General features: G+C 40.5%; 1 protein-coding gene across 1 annotated transcript in view; it reads left to right on the top strand.

Annotated features, from left to right (window-relative positions):
• KIF5C (kinesin family member 5C) overlaps positions 1 to 18,272 on the top strand; it is a 532,213-nt gene that overhangs the window by 457,548 nt on the left and 56,393 nt on the right. Inside the window, exon 24 of the mRNA XM_085645609.1 lies at positions 8,971 to 9,187. Coding sequence (XP_085501735.1) covers positions 8,971 to 9,187 — 217 coding nt within the window. The remainder of the gene's footprint in view (positions 1 to 8,970; positions 9,188 to 18,272) is intronic.

Here is an 18,272-nt window from a genome sequence, read left to right as displayed (position 1 = left end):
TCTTCACCTGAGCCTGGTAAAGCATGGAAGGTACTAGGAACAGAGACAACTGCACATCTGTCTAGAAGAACATTTGCAGAAACAGTGATAGCTAATATTTCTATGGAGGACATGAGCGAAGTGGGCAACAACTTTTTCCTACTTGTACCCATGGCTAAGTTGTCCAGAAATATTCTCTGGGAGTTTGGGGGTTTTCCACGAACATCAAATCTACACTTTGATAAAATATGTGAGTTTGAACATTTTACATCTCTGGGCTGGAGGGGGAAAGGGGGCAGGACTAGGATCTAAGCCTCCCTGACAAAGACATGACTTCAGCAGTCAGGGTTACATGGTTTAGAGCTTTTTGCCACAATATTTGAGGAGCCAGTTGGACTGCAAAAACAAGGGTATTTGATCTTCTGGATCATTGTCTGGCTGCCTCCTCTAGCCTTACTTTGCAAGTGGATTTCGATCCCCAGAGAAGTTTCAATGTTCTAAGGTAAACCACAAGAGGGAAAAGGGTGCCAAAGTGTTCCCAACAAGGATGTAACCTTGATTGCGCTGATTTTAGGAGCTTTTTTGGAGTGAAGTTTGAGGCTCCAGTGAGACTCAAAGTCAGTGTATCAGAACATGTTGAGCTTTGCTCCATACAGTGCTCTTTTCCTTGCCCCGCTAACAGCCTCTTTTGTAGAAAATAAATGTCTAAGACAACTCCCCACCCTTGACTCAACTCTAGCCAATGCAGGGGAGCTACAAATTAGTACTCAAGTCCTGATCCTCAATAAATATTGAATGGGTGACCTTATAGCCTGCACCTCATTTCCCTCTATTGCCGGTTGGCCTCAGTGGCTGCCTATGATGCCTTCGACAACACCACATTAGACCACCTTGAATTTTTTGTTTCCTATAGTTTTCTACGATTTTCTTTTTATCTAATAACGCCTGAACCGAAATTCCCCGTTATGTCATTTGGTATTGTTTTGATCAGTGCATTTTCTTTTTTAACTAACTTGGTTTGGGAACTTGTATTTACTTATTTCTTTACCGCAATGCTGGTTTGGTGTTGCTGTTCATGTATCATATGCAATTTTCTCTCTGGAAGGCCTTCCCAAACGACCGAGTTTAAGCTTGAGATTACTTATAGAAGGGCAAGGTATAATCATATGGGTATTTCTTCCTGCATTGGCTAAGTTTTGTGTAGGGAAAGATATCACCCTGATCATGTTTTACACTCAAAAGCAACATATGTGTAGCTGCTATTCCCCTCTGTATCTCCACGGTCTCAGCGCAGAACAAATACATTATTTTCTGTTTCCAAAGATTGTGGGTATGCCCCATGACTTGCACGTCTATTATCATCAATGTACAATTTGTCTCAAACGTGTCATTAAATTCACAATATCTTAGGGTGCTCTCACGGTGTCATGATACCCACCCATCCAGGGTATGTATCAACTAGTACTATATCAGCCTAGAACAATGTCCAACAAAAAGGCACCAAGGCACACCAAATGATTGTAACTATCATCCAGTTTCCGCGATCTGTGGTATAACCAGTCAAAATGAATGTCCTTTTCGAAGAATTCCACACTGAACGTTGAATCAGGTCCATTTACTTATTTTATTATACATGGACACCAACAGCAGCCGACGTACGTTTCGCCCCCCTGGGCTTTTTCGAAGCTTTGTTTCAAAGTACTAGGTTCAATTCTAAATTTCAATTCGTAACGTTGGAAATAAAATGCACTTGATTGTAATCATTCCGGTGGTTAATATGAGTTGTCCCCTCGACTGGCAGTTATATCAATTTCTGTATCCACAATCATAAATATCGTCACGAAACGGGAAACAGACACTACAACGCGGCCGTTTCCACACATTACCATAACCACGCATGCATTACAATGCATGCGTGGTTACAACGAAAAGCCTTTACCACACATACCTTTACTACAAAATATGTAGTAAAGGCATGTGTGCTAAAGTTTTTTTTTTAAAAAGGGGGGGCTTGCGGGGGCACCCCCCCCCCCCCCCCCCCAAAAAAAACGCACCTGTTTCCGAAGTATACAGAAAAAGACGTGGAGGGAATCGGCATCGTAAGAGGAAACGGAAAAACACTTCTGCTTCCTCTTAACGATGATCAAGGAGAGGAAAGGTAAGGAGGAATGAGGGGGTGGTGTCACGGAGGGGTAAATTTAAGAGGTACATTTTTAGGGTGAAATCCTTTAACATGAAAATGCCATTTACATGCATAGTTTAACAATGAAAATCGTTGTAAAAGTATGCGTGTAAAAGGAATTTTCGTGGTAAAGAATATGCGTGGTGATGGCATTCGCGTTACAACGGAATGCATTGTAAAGTTATACAACCTCAAGAAACGTGGTAGATGATTATTCTCTTTTGTGCAGCAGTAGGACCTTGATACGTCCTCCCTGCTGTTGGTGTCCATGTATAATGAAATGAAATAAAATAAGTAAAGGGACCTGATTCAACGTCGAGTGTGGAATTCTTCGAAAGGACATTCATTTTGACTGGTTATACCACAGATCGTGGAACTTGGATGATAGTTACAATCATTTGGTGTGTCTTGGTGCCTTTTTGTTAGGTAAATTATTTTATTTATATTTACCTGGCTACTTTGCATCCATTCATTTACAGCTGCATATTTGTGCAGGGGCAAGTTTTGTGCATACCTGGGACAAATCGGGCTTACATATAGCAGGTTACGGTAGGCACATGTTTATACACTTTTCCCTCCTTTAAGTTCTATGTCTTTTGTACATGTACAAACTGTATACTTTTTTATGTGAGTGAAAATCAATTTGTGAGTAGACAAAGCTATGGGAATGTGTCCAGAGTGTGGGCATTCCCCCACAAGTTCTGTTGTTTTAAGGGAGTGATACTAGAGAAAATGAAAATTCATACCATGGAGGTTAAAGCACTTCCAAACATTGACAATAAGTTTGACTTGTGTTGTATGGGCACAGTAATAAAATATGTGCACACCTATAAGCGTACATGACCCTTTGATGTCTAACAAAGAGCCACAGAGACTAATGTGCATTCACAAAAAACAGTGGATGCATGAAAATGGGTCTGTGGAAGAATGGTTGGATAAATGAGTGAGTGAGTGGATAAATGCATGGCTGCCAAGTTTTCACTTTGGTTATGTGTGACATGTTCACTAACCTGTCCCTTTTCTGATGTCAAATGGGCCACCTGACAGATCTGGTACCCAAAATGTTCTTTTCACCGTGAACCTCTGGTCCATGTGCTGGTCAATTATGTCAGATGAGGACAGACAGTATCTAGGTTATGCTCATAATCTTCTTGCACCACAAATTAGGCGATTCAGTGTTTAGCCAAAAAATATATAAATAATTTTATATTAAAATAAGTGTAGGTGTTCAACGTGCAGAAAGTAGGTGGGTGCCACACATTTACATACCAGTGTTTCTCTCAAATCTCTGGCTTAGTCACAGTGACATGAATCCAGTATTACGATCTACTGAAATGTGTTATACTGACCCTTGATGTTACACATGTCGTTGAGTAGATGCCTATGTCATTGGTTGGCCTCAAACCTTTCTTTTGGATTCCTGCACTTGATACCTTGCCCCCCTTCCTTATCAGAAAAAAGCATGTAATAGAAAGTGCATCTCATGCTCAGGAGCAGTCATGTAGAAGTACCAACTCGAGAGAAGAATGGGTTGCATGGATGCAGGCATACAAAGTACTGCTTGCTTGTGCACTTCCCCGTCTGAAGCTTCGATGCTGTTGATCACATGAGAGACTCTGAAGGATGGAACATGGTGGAGCAGAACTTTCTCCTACAAGTACATCATGGAACGCAGCTGTGAGTGAGGATCACAAACCATGCACCATATGGGGTACCTCAAGTCTGAAGCCTGGTTTTCGGATTGCAAGTCATCTCTGCATTTAAGTAAGCTTGTCTTGGTGTTAGCGGAGCTGGAGATCCTGTACTCCACAAGCTTCATTGGCGAGCCCCTGCAATGGCTACATTTATGAAAGATTGTTCCTGTTCCTCAGTGTGGAATGGAATTCATTTACTCCTGGTACCACCACACCTTTTTTTCTAGTAAAAGTATTCCTGTACTCATCTTTGCATCATTTTGTAAAAGAGGAGTGCTAGGCACAAAGATATTTCAAAGTAACAGAATTCCCTAGAAAGGTAAAAAACCACGTAAATGGACTCTTGATTGCTATTCAGGAGAAGCTAGTAATTCCATATCCACCCAGAGTAGAAAGGTAGGGATCAAAATCTTTTTGTGTTGAATGACAGTGGGCTTGGGTTGATCAAAATTCAGTCTTATGGGGAGAGGTGCCTGGTTCTGCAACTTTCTTCTTCTTTGTTGTCTTGATCAGCACTGCTTCCCTTGTAAAAACCCATATACCTACACTAAGGAATCAAGCCCATGTATATATTTTATGATTTAGTAAAGGCGAAGGATGTTTTTTGGCTTGCAACTGCAAGTGACAGCAAGAAATCCTGATCATTGCTAGGCGGTGGAACTCTTAAGACCATGCGCTTGTCTCCTTCCCCTTCACCCGCTCGCCAGTTGCTTACAAGTGAGTAGTTGATGAGGAGGTTTTGAGAGTCTGGAAACATGCAGTGCGATAAGGAACCAGAAAGAGAGTCTGGTCGCCTTAAAAGAGTACTAATTCCTTGTAGTAAGACACTTCTCTGGTCTCTACCAGTTTTGGCTTCTAGTCCATGTCTCTTTAGTAAAAAAGCTTGATTTTTGCCTCTGTATTTTCCCCTTTCCAACAATGGTCTGTGAAGAATTTGTTATTCAAAACTAGATGCTGTTTTTGGTACCCATTTTTACGGTTTGCGCACCACCACATGTGCTCCAATTATTTTTGCATTATCCTTAAGATTCTTTTTTCCTCATTCCATTTCGATGACCAAACATTTTGCTGAGCAATATTTGACTTTAAGTATTTTACAGCAACATCGGGTCCTGAAATAAGGAACAAGCGACAAGTCATTATTTGAGGCATCTTACCCCTTCTTCTGTAGAGGGTGAATGAATGTACTAAGCCTCAGTGTCCTTCCTGCTTTTAATACACTGTTGGGCCTCCTGGACTTCATTAGAAAGGACTTAAGGGTTTCCAAATGTGTATCTGTGCCTTTTGTGTTTTAGTTATCATGTGTGCTAATATATGAACCCCATTCATTATCTGTTTTGTTTCTTCAATCTGAACAAAGACTTTAGTTTCTTGAAGCCATTGACCAAACCAGTAGGTCTGGCTCCAATGTGCTAAAGCATTAAAACACATGCATGTACAGATGCTTTTTGCATCAATCAATTCTGATTTGTTAAAGTGCGGGTAAGTGCCGGTGATGGTATTCAGGCGCTAGGTTCTTAGTTGGATCAATGGAAAACCCAAGTCTTGAGTCCCTTTCTGAATTCCGAGAGAGAGGATGATGTTTGGAGGTGGGGGGCAAGGTTGTTGCAGGACTTGGCAGTGAGGTATTGTACTGTATTGTAATTGCATTTATATAGCGCTTACTTCCCCTGACGAGGCGTCGAAGCGTTTTTTTCGGTGAGTAGTATGCTGCTCCGGAACCCATAAAGGATTAGTGTTGAATTAGTATAGTGAAATATGAAAGTGATTTAAGTGGTGGATAGGTTAGTCAATTATTTGGATTCAGAAGGATAGCGGAAGGATAGAAGAGGGAAAAAAGGTTTGTATTTATATAGAGATTGCTACCCCTGATAGTGTTGAAGAGCATTTTTCTTTTTTTTTTTTTGGGCAAGTAGCACGCTACTCTGGAAACCCATAGAGGATTAGTGGTGAATTAGTATAGTGAAATATGAAAGTAATTTGAGTGGTGGATATTAGTCAGTTATTTGGAGTGAGAAGGATAGCATAGGGATAGATAAGGGGAAAAAAGGTTTGTATTTATATAGCGCTTGTTACCCCTGATGGGGTGTTGAAGCGCTTTATTGGCAAGTAGCACGCTACTCCGGAACCCATAAAGGATTAGTGTTGAAAATTAGAATAGTGAAATATTAAAGTAGTTTGAGCGGTGGATATGTTTTTCAGTTATTTGGATAGAGAAGGGTAGCGGAGGGATAGAAGAGGGAAAAAGGTTTGCATTTATATAGTGCTTGCTACCTCTGATGAGGTGTTGAAGCGCTTTTTTGGCAAGTAGCACTCTACTCTGGATCCCATAAAGGATTAGTGGTGAATTAGTATAGTGAAATTTGAAATTTGAGAAGTGAACATGTTAGTCTCTTATTTTGATTGAAAAGGATAGTGGAGGGATAGAAGAGTAAAGGATTTAGACTTTCTTTTTTTTGGAGGTCATAGCAGTAGGAAGATACTTTGGGATGAGTGAAAAGGGGATGTGGAGGGGAAGAGTCAGAGGGAAGAGTTTAGAAAGGCTTGTTTGGGGGGATCAGTATAGTAAAAGTGGTGTCAGATGATGCAAGGAGGGGTAGAGTATGGAAGAGTCTAGAAAGGGTTATTTTGGGGATCATTGAAGTGGTATGGGGTTTGGGATAAATAAGAGTGGATGTAGAGGATAAGGATATATTGAGAGAGGTATAGGGTGAGAAATAATAATCCACATTTGTAAAGCGCAAACAATCACCTGTAAGGGTCTCTTGGCGCTGGGGGCCGTCGGGAAGATTAAGCAAGCTATTGCCCAGAGTCACATGGTGCTGGGCTAATCTGCCGCCGGTGCCGGGGATCGAACCGTGATCCTCAGAATCCGGCATCAGTTGCTCTGGCTGCGGCGCCATTGGGTTGTGCATTGGAAAGAGTAGTAGGATGAAGTTTGAAATGAGTCAGAAAGTTGGGGTACAAGATATATTGAGAGAAGTATAGGGTGAGAAATAGGATAGTGCATTGGATATGCTAAATTGGAAGAAAGTGATAAATATATAGATCCATAAGCACATGGAAAGTATATAGATGCATAAATGAGGTAGGTATAGGTAGATTAAAGATATCGCTAGAGTTATAGGATAAGGATAGGTAGTGCATTGGGTATGCTTTTTTTAGGAGAAAAGTAATACATATATAGATCCAAGTACATGGAAGGTATATAGATGCATAAAGGAAGTAAACAGATGTATTAGATAAACTCTGGTTTTCAAGTGTTATTGTACTTTAAAAATGCATTTGTATTTAGGAGAAGGATTCACTTCCACTGTAGCTTCGGCAGATGCAGGGAGTGTGTGCAAGAGTGAGGGAGGCATGTGTAGCACGTTAAAGCCAGGCATATTGGCATTTCAAGTGCCTGTTCAAATATGCCCTTCTTCAAAACTACACCAGTATGGCTTGTTGTAATAGTTCCTAGTGAGTTGAGGAATCTGCACAAATTGGCATATTAGAAAAGCACTGGTTTGTTAAAGTCTCAGGAACTTAAATACATAGATACCCAATTTCCTTCCCCCCCATTCAGTGGGAGGTTATAGCTCTGGTATATTGATGAATAATCTACCAGCAGACTTTTTACCTATAATATCATATTGGACTATAGAATGCCCCATTAAAAGTCGTGAGAATAGCTGTGATAAAATGGTTCCTGAGAAGTGAACTGGGAACCCAAACTAATTGGTTGTGAATGTACTGTGAGTATGTGCAGTTATAGTTGTTAATTATTTATTGTTCCATGCCTTTGTGGGGTGATGTTTGCTGTACCACTGTTGTATATTTACTCCAACTTACTACTGTTTCTGCCATTAGAGAGCACGATGGTGCTTTTTTTTGCAGTTTTATATAGCACAAACTCGACCCGAAGGTATTGGTGTGCTTTGCTCATTACGTGAGCACCAGTTAAATTACACAAGAACACATACATTTTCTGTTTTTAATAGTTGGTGTTCTTGATGGTAATCTTCATTACTCACATTCATACTCTTCTTTGTCCAAATAATACAGCTTTGATGACTAGAACAAAATTAGATTGATTTTTTACATTTTGTATATACTTCTATTTGAAAATACTTTTTAAGAGGAGTTGGGGCACTCAAAGTTTATGAGCTACTTAGAAATTAACTTGTTTTAGAGCAGTGGGTGGTGAACAGTCTCCAAGATGATCGATTCAGAAAATTCGAAATGTCTTTGTTGAGTAGTAATTAAAGCAGATAAATAAGGCACTCCCATATTTTACAACTCAATTCAATGTCTTCAAAAGAGGTTGCTAAAGTGTAATTCGTATTTTTGTCGAATTTGTGTCTCAATCCTTGGGAAGAACTCGGTTTTGAATAAATTATTAATCTAATTTTAGACATAATCGCATAAATAGACAAGATAAATGTAAATAACTTGTTTTGTGTAACTGTGCAGTCACCTGTTTATATATATATATATATATATATATATATATATATATATATATAGTATTTTACAGCATAAAACATTCTTTGAGTGTCATGTATTATGTAATTTTAAATATCCATATTGTTCTGTATTATGACATATTTTCGGATTATGTCTGTATTTAAAGATGCCTTAATACTAGAGAAATGCCCAAGCATGACTCAATTACACTAAACTCCTTTACAATTCTAAAAACAAAACAATATAGCATTTGTACCCATTGTACTTCACTTTATATGATGCACTTGTCATTCAGAGATTTTACTGATCGCTTATGAAATGCTTTGGTCAGTTTTTCAAAACCTTGCTTACAAATTGTTTTAAAAAAAGGAAATTCATATGTGTAAAATTTTAAATATCAAAGTTTTTTTCCTATACTCATTTCTGTAAACTATGGGTTTGTAGATTATTTCTATGATTTTGGACACAAAGGTTATTTATAAGCCAAAATGCAATCTCAGCCATGATTTTCAAAGCTTAGAGGAGCTGCTATTTCCAATATACCACATTTGGTCGGGTGTTGGACTATTTCAGCATCCCCGAGTTTAAAATATAATTGTTTGAAAAATGAGACTTAAAGAATAGATTTTTAATGTGCTAACCTGTGGTGTGATTTTAAAATTATAGTTGGTCCGTGACAACGCAGATCTTCGCTGTGAACTTCCTAAACTGGAAAAGCGTCTTAGGGCTACGGCTGAGAGAGTTAAGGCCCTGGAGAGTGCACTGAAGGAAGCCAAGGAAAATGCCATGCGTGACAGGAAACGATACCAGCAGGAAGTGGACCGTATCAAAGAGGCTGTCAGAGCCAAGAACATGGCACGGAGAGCGCACACCGCTCAGATTGGTAAGGAAAAGATTGTATGACTCTTAATGATCTGGAATTATCTCCATGAAGGTGTGTAGTAAACAATTTAAGATGAATATTAAGTAGCAAAAACATTTTATAAACAAAAAAAACAGTCTGTGGGGAAACTCTTTATGGAATGAGGCCCATCATTACCCACAATGGTCAACGATTGAAGGGGACACGTATTACTGTTTCAAACAACTTCTGATGCGTTGTGTCCAATATTATTCTGAGCCGAATCATGAACCATAAACTACTAGTACAATCCACATTTGCTCTCTTTTGTGCATATGCCTAGCTGTTTGTGCAATACACACTTATTCATTGAAGATTTAGTATGAACTACATTTTGTGTGATCATCCTTTCTTATTTATAGATGTATTCTTTAGATTTCAAATGCCTTATTTCTAAACATTGACGAAAAGGTGTGCCCAGAATAGTTCAAGGAAGGTTTCGTAATATTTCGTAACACAGGATCATAGCTGTGAGAGTCCTTTTTGTAATGCTAAGATAACAGAATTAGAATAATTTCTGTCTGGACAATTTAAATGAGCTACATTGACAACGTTGTTGGCTTCATTATTAGTGGCTCGCCTCATAATTGCACACGAGAAATAAAAAGATATATACTTAGCTTGCATTTCCTTCTAAACCTATTACAATCCTAAAAGATGTGTCTGATGGTTTGGACATGGGACTGAGAGGAAAGTAAATTTCCCCAGCCTGGAAGTGTCCTTAAGCATGTGCAATCCTGTTTTGAGAAACATGGTCAGTAATGAGTAGTCTGCCTTGGAGACTGGCCTAAGGTTTCAGACGTCCCTGGGGTTAAAGTGGAAGGAGATGTCACTTCTTCAAAGAAGAAATTGCTGATATTGAGAATAAGAAGGCAGGGCTAGTTGCTCTGCAAATGTTTTAATCAGTTTACCTGGGATAGCATTGTCATCATACGCAACGTGTTTGGTGGATTGTTGACATACATAGCATATGTGCTTAGGTTTTAAATAGCTTCAAGAATTACCATTTAGATTTTTCCTTTCTGGTATCCCAAGGGGAGTAGATTGAAATACATTTTTAAGTTCTTCTCAGGGATGAAGTAGGATATGTTGGTGCCAATCATATTAGAGCTTCAATAATGTGCTTTTTTGTTTGATGGATGCAGTTCTTAATAGTTTGAAATAGAATTCTTGGGTGGTTTGAGGTTTTGAGGATTTTTTAATTAATCCACTTTGAGGAAAACAAGATCCTTATGAATGTTTCTTTGAGATTTTAGAGCTTGTGAAGTTTCAGGTGCTTTAAGCGTCCTCTGTTTCTGTAGTGTTTGTAGAGATTCTTGTGTTTATCCTTAGATTATTGGTCTAATGGTGTAATGAGAGGTGGAATGTTTTTCCTTGATGGATTTAGGAGTGAGAATCACTGGTTTCTTTGTAGCTTTCTCATTATATTGATCTCTTAGCTCTTCAATGAAGGAAAGGCCAGTTCAAGTTGTCGCTGTCGGTTTTGGTTCCAGAAATAGTTATAGAACAGTGAAATTTTAGTGCTATCTGAAATACTTAGAATTGCGAAGTGAAATGGTGTAAAAGTGATTGGACCGGTCTACGTTTATTGGAGCGTCAGGGTTGAAGGGGTTAGCTTGGCGGAATTATTGAGGTCGAGATTGCTACCTTTTAATGTGTTTGAGAAAAGAGACAAGTTGTATGAGGCTAGATAATGTGAAGAAATACTTTACACATGACTGAGATTTTGCTGGTGTTTCAAGCGATATTGAATTGAGATTGTAGTTGTGTTCTACGAAGGCAGGAGTATGGTTTGGTGGCCTGTAGATAATAGGAAAGTAGATGAGTTTTTATTAATAATGTTAAAGGTATAAGAGAGGTTGTACACATCCCATTATCTCTGGACATACTAGCTAATTTCTTTCATTTTTATGGAATCTGTCTTTGTGTAAGATAGAGAAGCAGAATGTTAAATGAGGTAGTGGAAGTGTGGGATACCATGCTAAAATGATGAAGAGCACATCCAATACATGTTACAGTAAGGTTGGCTTTTTTACTGGAGGCTGTTGGCTAGATATGGCATTTATAACCATTCAATTTAGTGTGGTGATTTTGTAAGAGATAGTAATAGTGATAGTTTTGAGGTGATTGAGTAGGTCTCATTTTGAAATGTAGAATGGGAATAGTAGGACCTGTGCTTTTTGAAAGGCACAGACTTACTTCTATTTTTCGAAATAGATGGGAATAATTCAGTGAGGTGATGGACACTTTTCCACTTTTTCAGCCACCATTTTACACCACTTGGTAGCCTTCAATTAAAAAAAGAGATTCAAGTTTGCTTGCTTCTGCCTTGGCCTATTCATAGCCTGACTATTCACATAGCCACAATTTATACCCTTTTACATCAGTGGTGGCTCCTCTGCTGTGGCAAAAAAGAGCGTCGCCCCACTGCTTTTAACCAGTGCACATAAAGGAAACATGCAATCATAATAAGTTTGAGTTATTATCATTTCATGTTTCCGTCATGCTTTGCGGGTGTGCGGGCGGGGCTGCTCTGCTCTCGGAACCGTGCAGGGTAGGAGTGGTTTGCCCACTCCTAAGTGCACATAACTGTTAGGCCGGCCCTCTGGGGCCGGCCAAACAGGCATGCACACTTTCCCTGTTCTTAATGCAGGCTGCATTACAGCCTGCATGGAGAACATGCCCAGGCCCCTTTCCCCTGGCTGAGTGTTGGATCAGGACGCTCAGACCAATCACAACTCTGCATTGCAGCGTTGTGATTGGTCAGGGAAGCTTAGCTGTGCTTCTTGTTCCTGGAGTCTGACAGAGGAGAGCTGGAGCAGAGACGCTGGACCCTGCAGCAAGGAAAGTGTTTATTTTTTTAAATGTTCTTTTACATTCTGCCCCCGCGTGCCCCCCACCCCCTACCGTGCCCGCCCGACCACCCTCGAGCCGTGCCGGCCACCACTGTCTTACATACTAGCAGTTTTTGACACAGTGAGTTCTTACTGTTGGATACTATAAACATGGATGATGTCAAAAGAACAAAGTACATCAAATGTGTAATGCCCTCTCAATTCATTTTAGTTAGGCAATATTTGATGTTTTTGGCTTTTAGTAAGTGAAGGAAGGTATGAATTGGTCCTTTCACATGGGTACAATAGTTCTTGGTTCTATCATGAATGCCCTTTGATAGTATGGTTATGTGAAACCTTCGTATACCCATTGTAGACAACTTAAAAATCCTGGGGCTCATATAAAGCAAAAGCAGGTTAACTAAGCTAGATTGCTTAGTATCTGCCTTTTGGAAGTACTGAGAAGATTACAATTTATAAAAGAAACTCGAGGCATCAAACGAAATTATATAGGCTCTAAATTAGAATTCTATAATGTTACATTTTTGAGCCCATGTACCGGAAATCACAACATCCACACAATACATGCTCTAGTAATAAGCAGGACTGCAAAAAAAGGAGCATATCTGCCTATTTTTTGTGAGCTGCATAGATGCCTCCTCTGTCTAAAGTGAAATTTAAAGCACTTGCCATTATCCTCATGGCAATCTATGGTCAGTGCCTGGCTAATAAAGAATATCCTAGAGCTGCACAATCCAGTGCATGACCTTCAATATGGAGAAAGCAACTAATTCAACTACTGCAGACCAGCAGAGCTAGGTCATGAGGCATAACTCGGCTGTGATGGAGGGGGGGATACTCAATGGCCTGCTCAACCCTCTTCTATTCTCCAGGCTGGCAAAGCTTTATTATTTAGGAAACAAAGACCATCCTCCTTTAGCTACTTTTGTCACAAAAGCCAGGGTTTGTTCATAGGATTGGATATTCTCTGTGGGTTGGAATGACCTTTATGAAAGCCGATTGATGGTGATGGCCATCCTGGCAACCAACAGATGCCCTGGAGTTGTTAGTTTCACGCTCTTGGAATTTGATTTATGCTTCACAGCTGTAGTTTAAGGCCTGCGCAATTAGGTGGACATCTGTTGAGAAAAAATAGTAAATTCTGACTTTTATGCATTTGCTATGGGAGATATTTCTAGGGGATTCTTGTGCCTGTCTCCTCGAGGAAGTGTGCTAACCTTCTATGGATGGATCAACAAAGGCAAAAAGGACTAGCTATGTCGAACATATAGATAGGTAACAGTGACTGACGGGGATGTTTTTCACTGAGGGGTTCTGAGTGACATTAAATAGACACCAAGAGTGATGCTTGAGTTTCCTATGATGTCACTCGGAGCCCCAATGTGGAAAAACATCCCAGTAATTCACTTTTTACCCATCTATAATTTTATGTTATGTATGGCCCCAAAATTATCTTTCCCGGGTTTGCAAAGAGACAGTTCTATTGCAATTTAGTAAATTCAGAATACGGGATAATGAGGGGTATAGAATGTGGACACCTACTTACCTCACATGTTCCCTCTTCCCTAACTTTTTTCTTCAGATACGACCTAACCAAATCTGCACAGGAAACATATTTTTAGGGTACAAGCGGACGAAGATGGCGGCCGTGACACTGGCCGAGTGAGGCAGCGTTTTCACTCCGCTGGGCCGTGTTGACATCCCAACGGTTCCTATCTCTTCTAAGCAGTCGGCAATGCTGGGGAGATGCTGATGAGATTGGGGGAATCGAAATCTTACTCAAAAGTACAGTGAAAATACAACGAAACTCAATTTAAAATCGGACGGAGGAGCAGAAAGCCATCCGCATTACATATGGCACTTGTATCCCGCCTGGACATCCTAAGACCCGCCTTCTCACTAAGACTGTGCTGGCTCTGGCGGGCTATTCGGTGTTTGAATTCCAACGTATTCTACACGGCGTCTTACACACAGCCTACCTTTTCCGCAGTTTCCCGGCTCCCTTCCAGGCTTCTTTAGGATTTTTCTGCTGCACCGGGGATGCCACCAAAAGCGTCCAAGACAGCTCCCAAACCGGTGAAGTCTCGTAATCTCACCCGTAATTTCCCGCCAGACGCTGATATCAATATCTCACGGACCACTCGGAAGGGCAGAGCTCCAATGTCGGAGAAAATCATCGCTCATGATTCACCGGCTGTTACAGCTACAGCTCCGTCTTCGGTACCGGGTAAGGTGCAGACTCTATCTGACATTTTTGCTAAATTGGGAGCTAGGGAAAAAACTGCCTTATCTGTTTCATCTGCATCATCCGCTTCATCCGCTACATTAGTATCTGCTACAGTAGCCTCTACATCTGCTACTTTGTCTGTCTCAGCGCAAAACTCTTCCTTGATGAGTATCCACGCTCCCCCTCCTCATGTTGTGACTAATCCTTCCCATGTGGTTCCTCCAGTGGCTATTCCTGACATACCTCAGCTTACGGTGCACTCCTCTCCTCTAACAGATCCACTTCTTTCGGCTCCCCCGGTGTCTGCCTCTGACTCTGTATCGGCCCAGTGCATTATGGATAATGCAGTTCCAACTAACCATCAATCCTCAGCTGTTATTGCTTTAGGAGCTTCGGCAGAACTTTACATCGCGGGGGGGTCGGCGATTAGTGATTCAACTGAAAAGTTTTATTCCGTATCAGATCACTCGTTGTCTGGAGAGGAGGGTGATCCTGATTTAGAGTGGTCAGACTATGATAGTGAAGCTGCTGATTGGCGACCAAGTGAGATCTCAGCAGTTCTAGCCGCTGATACGGTCCGTAAAGCCCCTGGCACTAAACCTCGAAGTCAGGAGGGCCTATATGACAACTCTCGAGAAGATCAATCTCAAATCGATCTTCAGATATCTTTAAATTCCAATGGTGGGGCCTCACCTGACGTACCGGAGGAGGTCTCTTTGGCAACAATATACCACACGATCATCCAACATAGAGAAGCAACTAAACAAGAGAACTTACGCACCCAATCTGGGTGTCGTAAATTGCAAAATTCTCTTAGACGTGTTATAAAATCATCAGCCGAGATTAATACAAGAGTCACGGAAGCCGAAGAGCGGATCTCAGCCCATGAAGATGCAGCAGCCGTTCAAAAGGATTTGGTCATAGAGGTTAAGGAACAGCGAAAGGATATAACATGGAAACTATCGGACCTTGAGAATCGCTCTAGAAGGAACAATCTACGTGTTTTGGGAGTTGAGGAGGATATTGAGGGAGGTGATGTCCGACAGTTCACAGTTGAGCTTTTCACTGAAGCATTCCCGGAGGTTACTCAATGGAATTGGAACTTAGAAATCCAGAGAGCGCATCGCTTCCCGTTCTCCAAAAAAAAGAAATCACCCTCTACCAACACTAACAGTTCCTATCCACGTGCTATTTTGGTTTGCTTTAACACTTTTCTTGCTCGTGAATGTATATTTGATCTAGCTCGACCTAACAAAAGGAGATCTGCCAAGGGCTGCCAACTTTTTGTTCGACCCGATCTTGCTGCGGAGACAGTGGATCGTCGTTGGCATCTTCGCCAGCAGATCCCCCTTTTTCAGGCGAAAGGTGCCCAGGCTTTCTTGCTCTTCCCAGCAAAGCTGAAAATAATACATAAGACAGAAACAAATTTTTTTCTCTCTGAAATAGCTGCAAGGGACTATTTGGACACAATGTAGAATCTTTTTTCTTTTTTTTCCTTTTCCTTTTCTCTTCAGTTCTCACTAAGGTTCTTTTTTCAAAAAGAAAGAAAAAAATGATTGCTTTCATTGTTTAGAATGGGGATCTTCATATGCTTTTGGGGATTGATTTACATAATATAAAAGTGCTGCTGCATTTATTCCTTTATCATGTTAATATCATGCTAAAATGCTAACAGAGTGCTAATAGGGCGCTAATAGCACCAACCAATTGACTTTTTTAATATCAATGTGATTCCAATAGGATCGATTCTCATCTATAATGTTACGTGTATTGTTATAGGCCCAGCGGAGTGTGGGGTGACGCTCACTCAACCATCACAAGGACCTAGGTCCTGAGCTCCCGATTTTGGTTAAGGGGTAGGGGTAGGGGGGGCAACGGGTGGGGAGGGTGGGTTGGAAGGTGGGTTGGGGGGGTTGGGGGGTCACTGGGTGGTACTGTGGTGGGTGTTTGAGGTGATTGGCGATATTAGCTATATACATGGCAGTGTGATTTCAAATACACTTAGGACGTTAACTATTTGTCTTTTCTTTATGATATGTTGGTGGTATATTCCTTATAATCTTTTTAGGTATATATATGATGTTTTTCCATTCTATTATCTTTAATGGCAAATCGTAGATTGACCTGTGCAACTTGGAACATATGTGGGCTAAATGATCCCAAGAAGCGTAGGATCTTTCATAAGCTGATACAGGTGATGCAAGTGGATTTGATCTGCTTGCAAGAAACTCATATTTCTTGGGCTAATCGACACTATCTTAAGTTTTTGGGCTATGATTTAGTGGCTACTACCAGACAAACCTCTACCATCAGGGGTGTGGCTATCATTTCAAAAATAGGGGTTGCCCAAGTTAAAAGAACTAAGCAAGATAACACAGGTAGATGGCTAATAGTTGAATTGCTTATTAATAAATCTGTACTTTCGATCTGCTCAATATATGCATCTAACTTGGATGATCCACAGATCTTGATGGATCTAAACGTAGAACTAGCTAATTGGCCGCACCCGTTAATCTTCTGTGGAGATTTCAATATCAATATTTCTAGTTGGTTAGATTTCACCAAATCTACCGATTACGTTGGTCGGAAACCCCAGGTCTATAAAGCCCTTCGTACATTACTACTTGAACATGGTTTGGTAGATATATGGCACGTTAGCAATCCAGCCCATAATGGATTTACTTTTTACTCAATACCTCACCAAAAATTGGTTCGTATAGATTACGTTTTCACTTCTTTTGAAGTTTTGAAATCTATCAAGGTTCGGCTTGACCCTCGGACTATATCCGATCATAATTCTATAATTTTTAGTTTTTCCTGGGACCGACCTCCGCATCATATAAGACCCTGGACTTTTGATAGGAAATTATTATTGGATAAGCTATACCAGGAACGGATGCTAGCTTGGATTCCAGACTTCTTTGCAATCAATAGCCATACAGCATCTGTTGGTCTAGTCTGGGATACCTTTAAAGCTGCCTTACGCGGCGAAACTAAGAGAATTGCGTCTTATCGCTGGCAAATCGAACAGCAGAATCTCAAAAATAGAGTTTTAGCACTTCAACAAGCTGAACTAGACTTAAGCACCAGTATCCATATCGGCGAAGATTTAACATCTTGTCAGAAAGCGGTCGCTCTTGCCAAGGCTAATCTCTTGGATCCCTTGTATGCTGATATAGCTACCAAGTATTTTCAATTTCGTACATCAATGTATGAGTTTGGTGAAGCGTCTGGTAAGGTTTTAGCAAAAAGATTACAACAAAGGGCAATAGCTAGTTATATAACAAAGGTCAAAGATCGATCTGGTATATTACAAGACTCACCCAATGGAGTGTTAAACACCTTTGTGGATTTCTACTCAACTTTATATACTGAGGAGCTAAACATATCCCAGCAGCATCAAAAACGATTAGATTACTTTTTTAAATCCCTCGAAACTAGGAAGTCCTCTCCCGATCAGAACTCAATTCTGGCTGAATCTATCAGTTGGGAAGAAATAGAAGCTGCCATAAAATCTTTGTCCACTGGTAAAGCGGCAGGACCCGATCTTCTACATATCCAATTTTATAAAACTTTCTCACACATATTCAAACAGCAGATGCTTGAAGTTTTTCAACTTGCTCAGAGGGGGGTCATTCCTGAAACCTGGCGACAATCGATCATTGTATTATTTAAAAAGAAAGGTAAAGACGAACTAAATCCAGCATCATACCGGCCCATAGCATTAATCAATACTGACAGTAAAATCTATTCTAGAGTTCTAGCGTTTCGACTTGTACAAATCATTTCCCCGTTAGTTTCCATCCGCCAGCACGGTTTCATCCAGGGTAGAGATACTACCGATCATATCAAGCGTGTTATCGCTCTTTTAGATTGGGCTCAGGTGACAAACTCTCCCCTTGGTGTGATCCTGTTGGACGCCGAGAAGGCGTTCGACAGGGTCTCCTGGGGTTATCTTTGGGCCGTTCTCCATTGGAAAGGGATA

This window comes from Triturus cristatus, chromosome 3_1, assembly GCF_964204655.1.
Source record: "Triturus cristatus chromosome 3_1, aTriCri1.1, whole genome shotgun sequence".
NCBI lineage: Eukaryota > Metazoa > Chordata > Amphibia > Caudata > Salamandridae > Triturus > Triturus cristatus.
The sequence above is the reverse complement of the archived record's forward strand: the minus strand, read 5'-3'. Positions and strand labels throughout refer to the sequence as shown.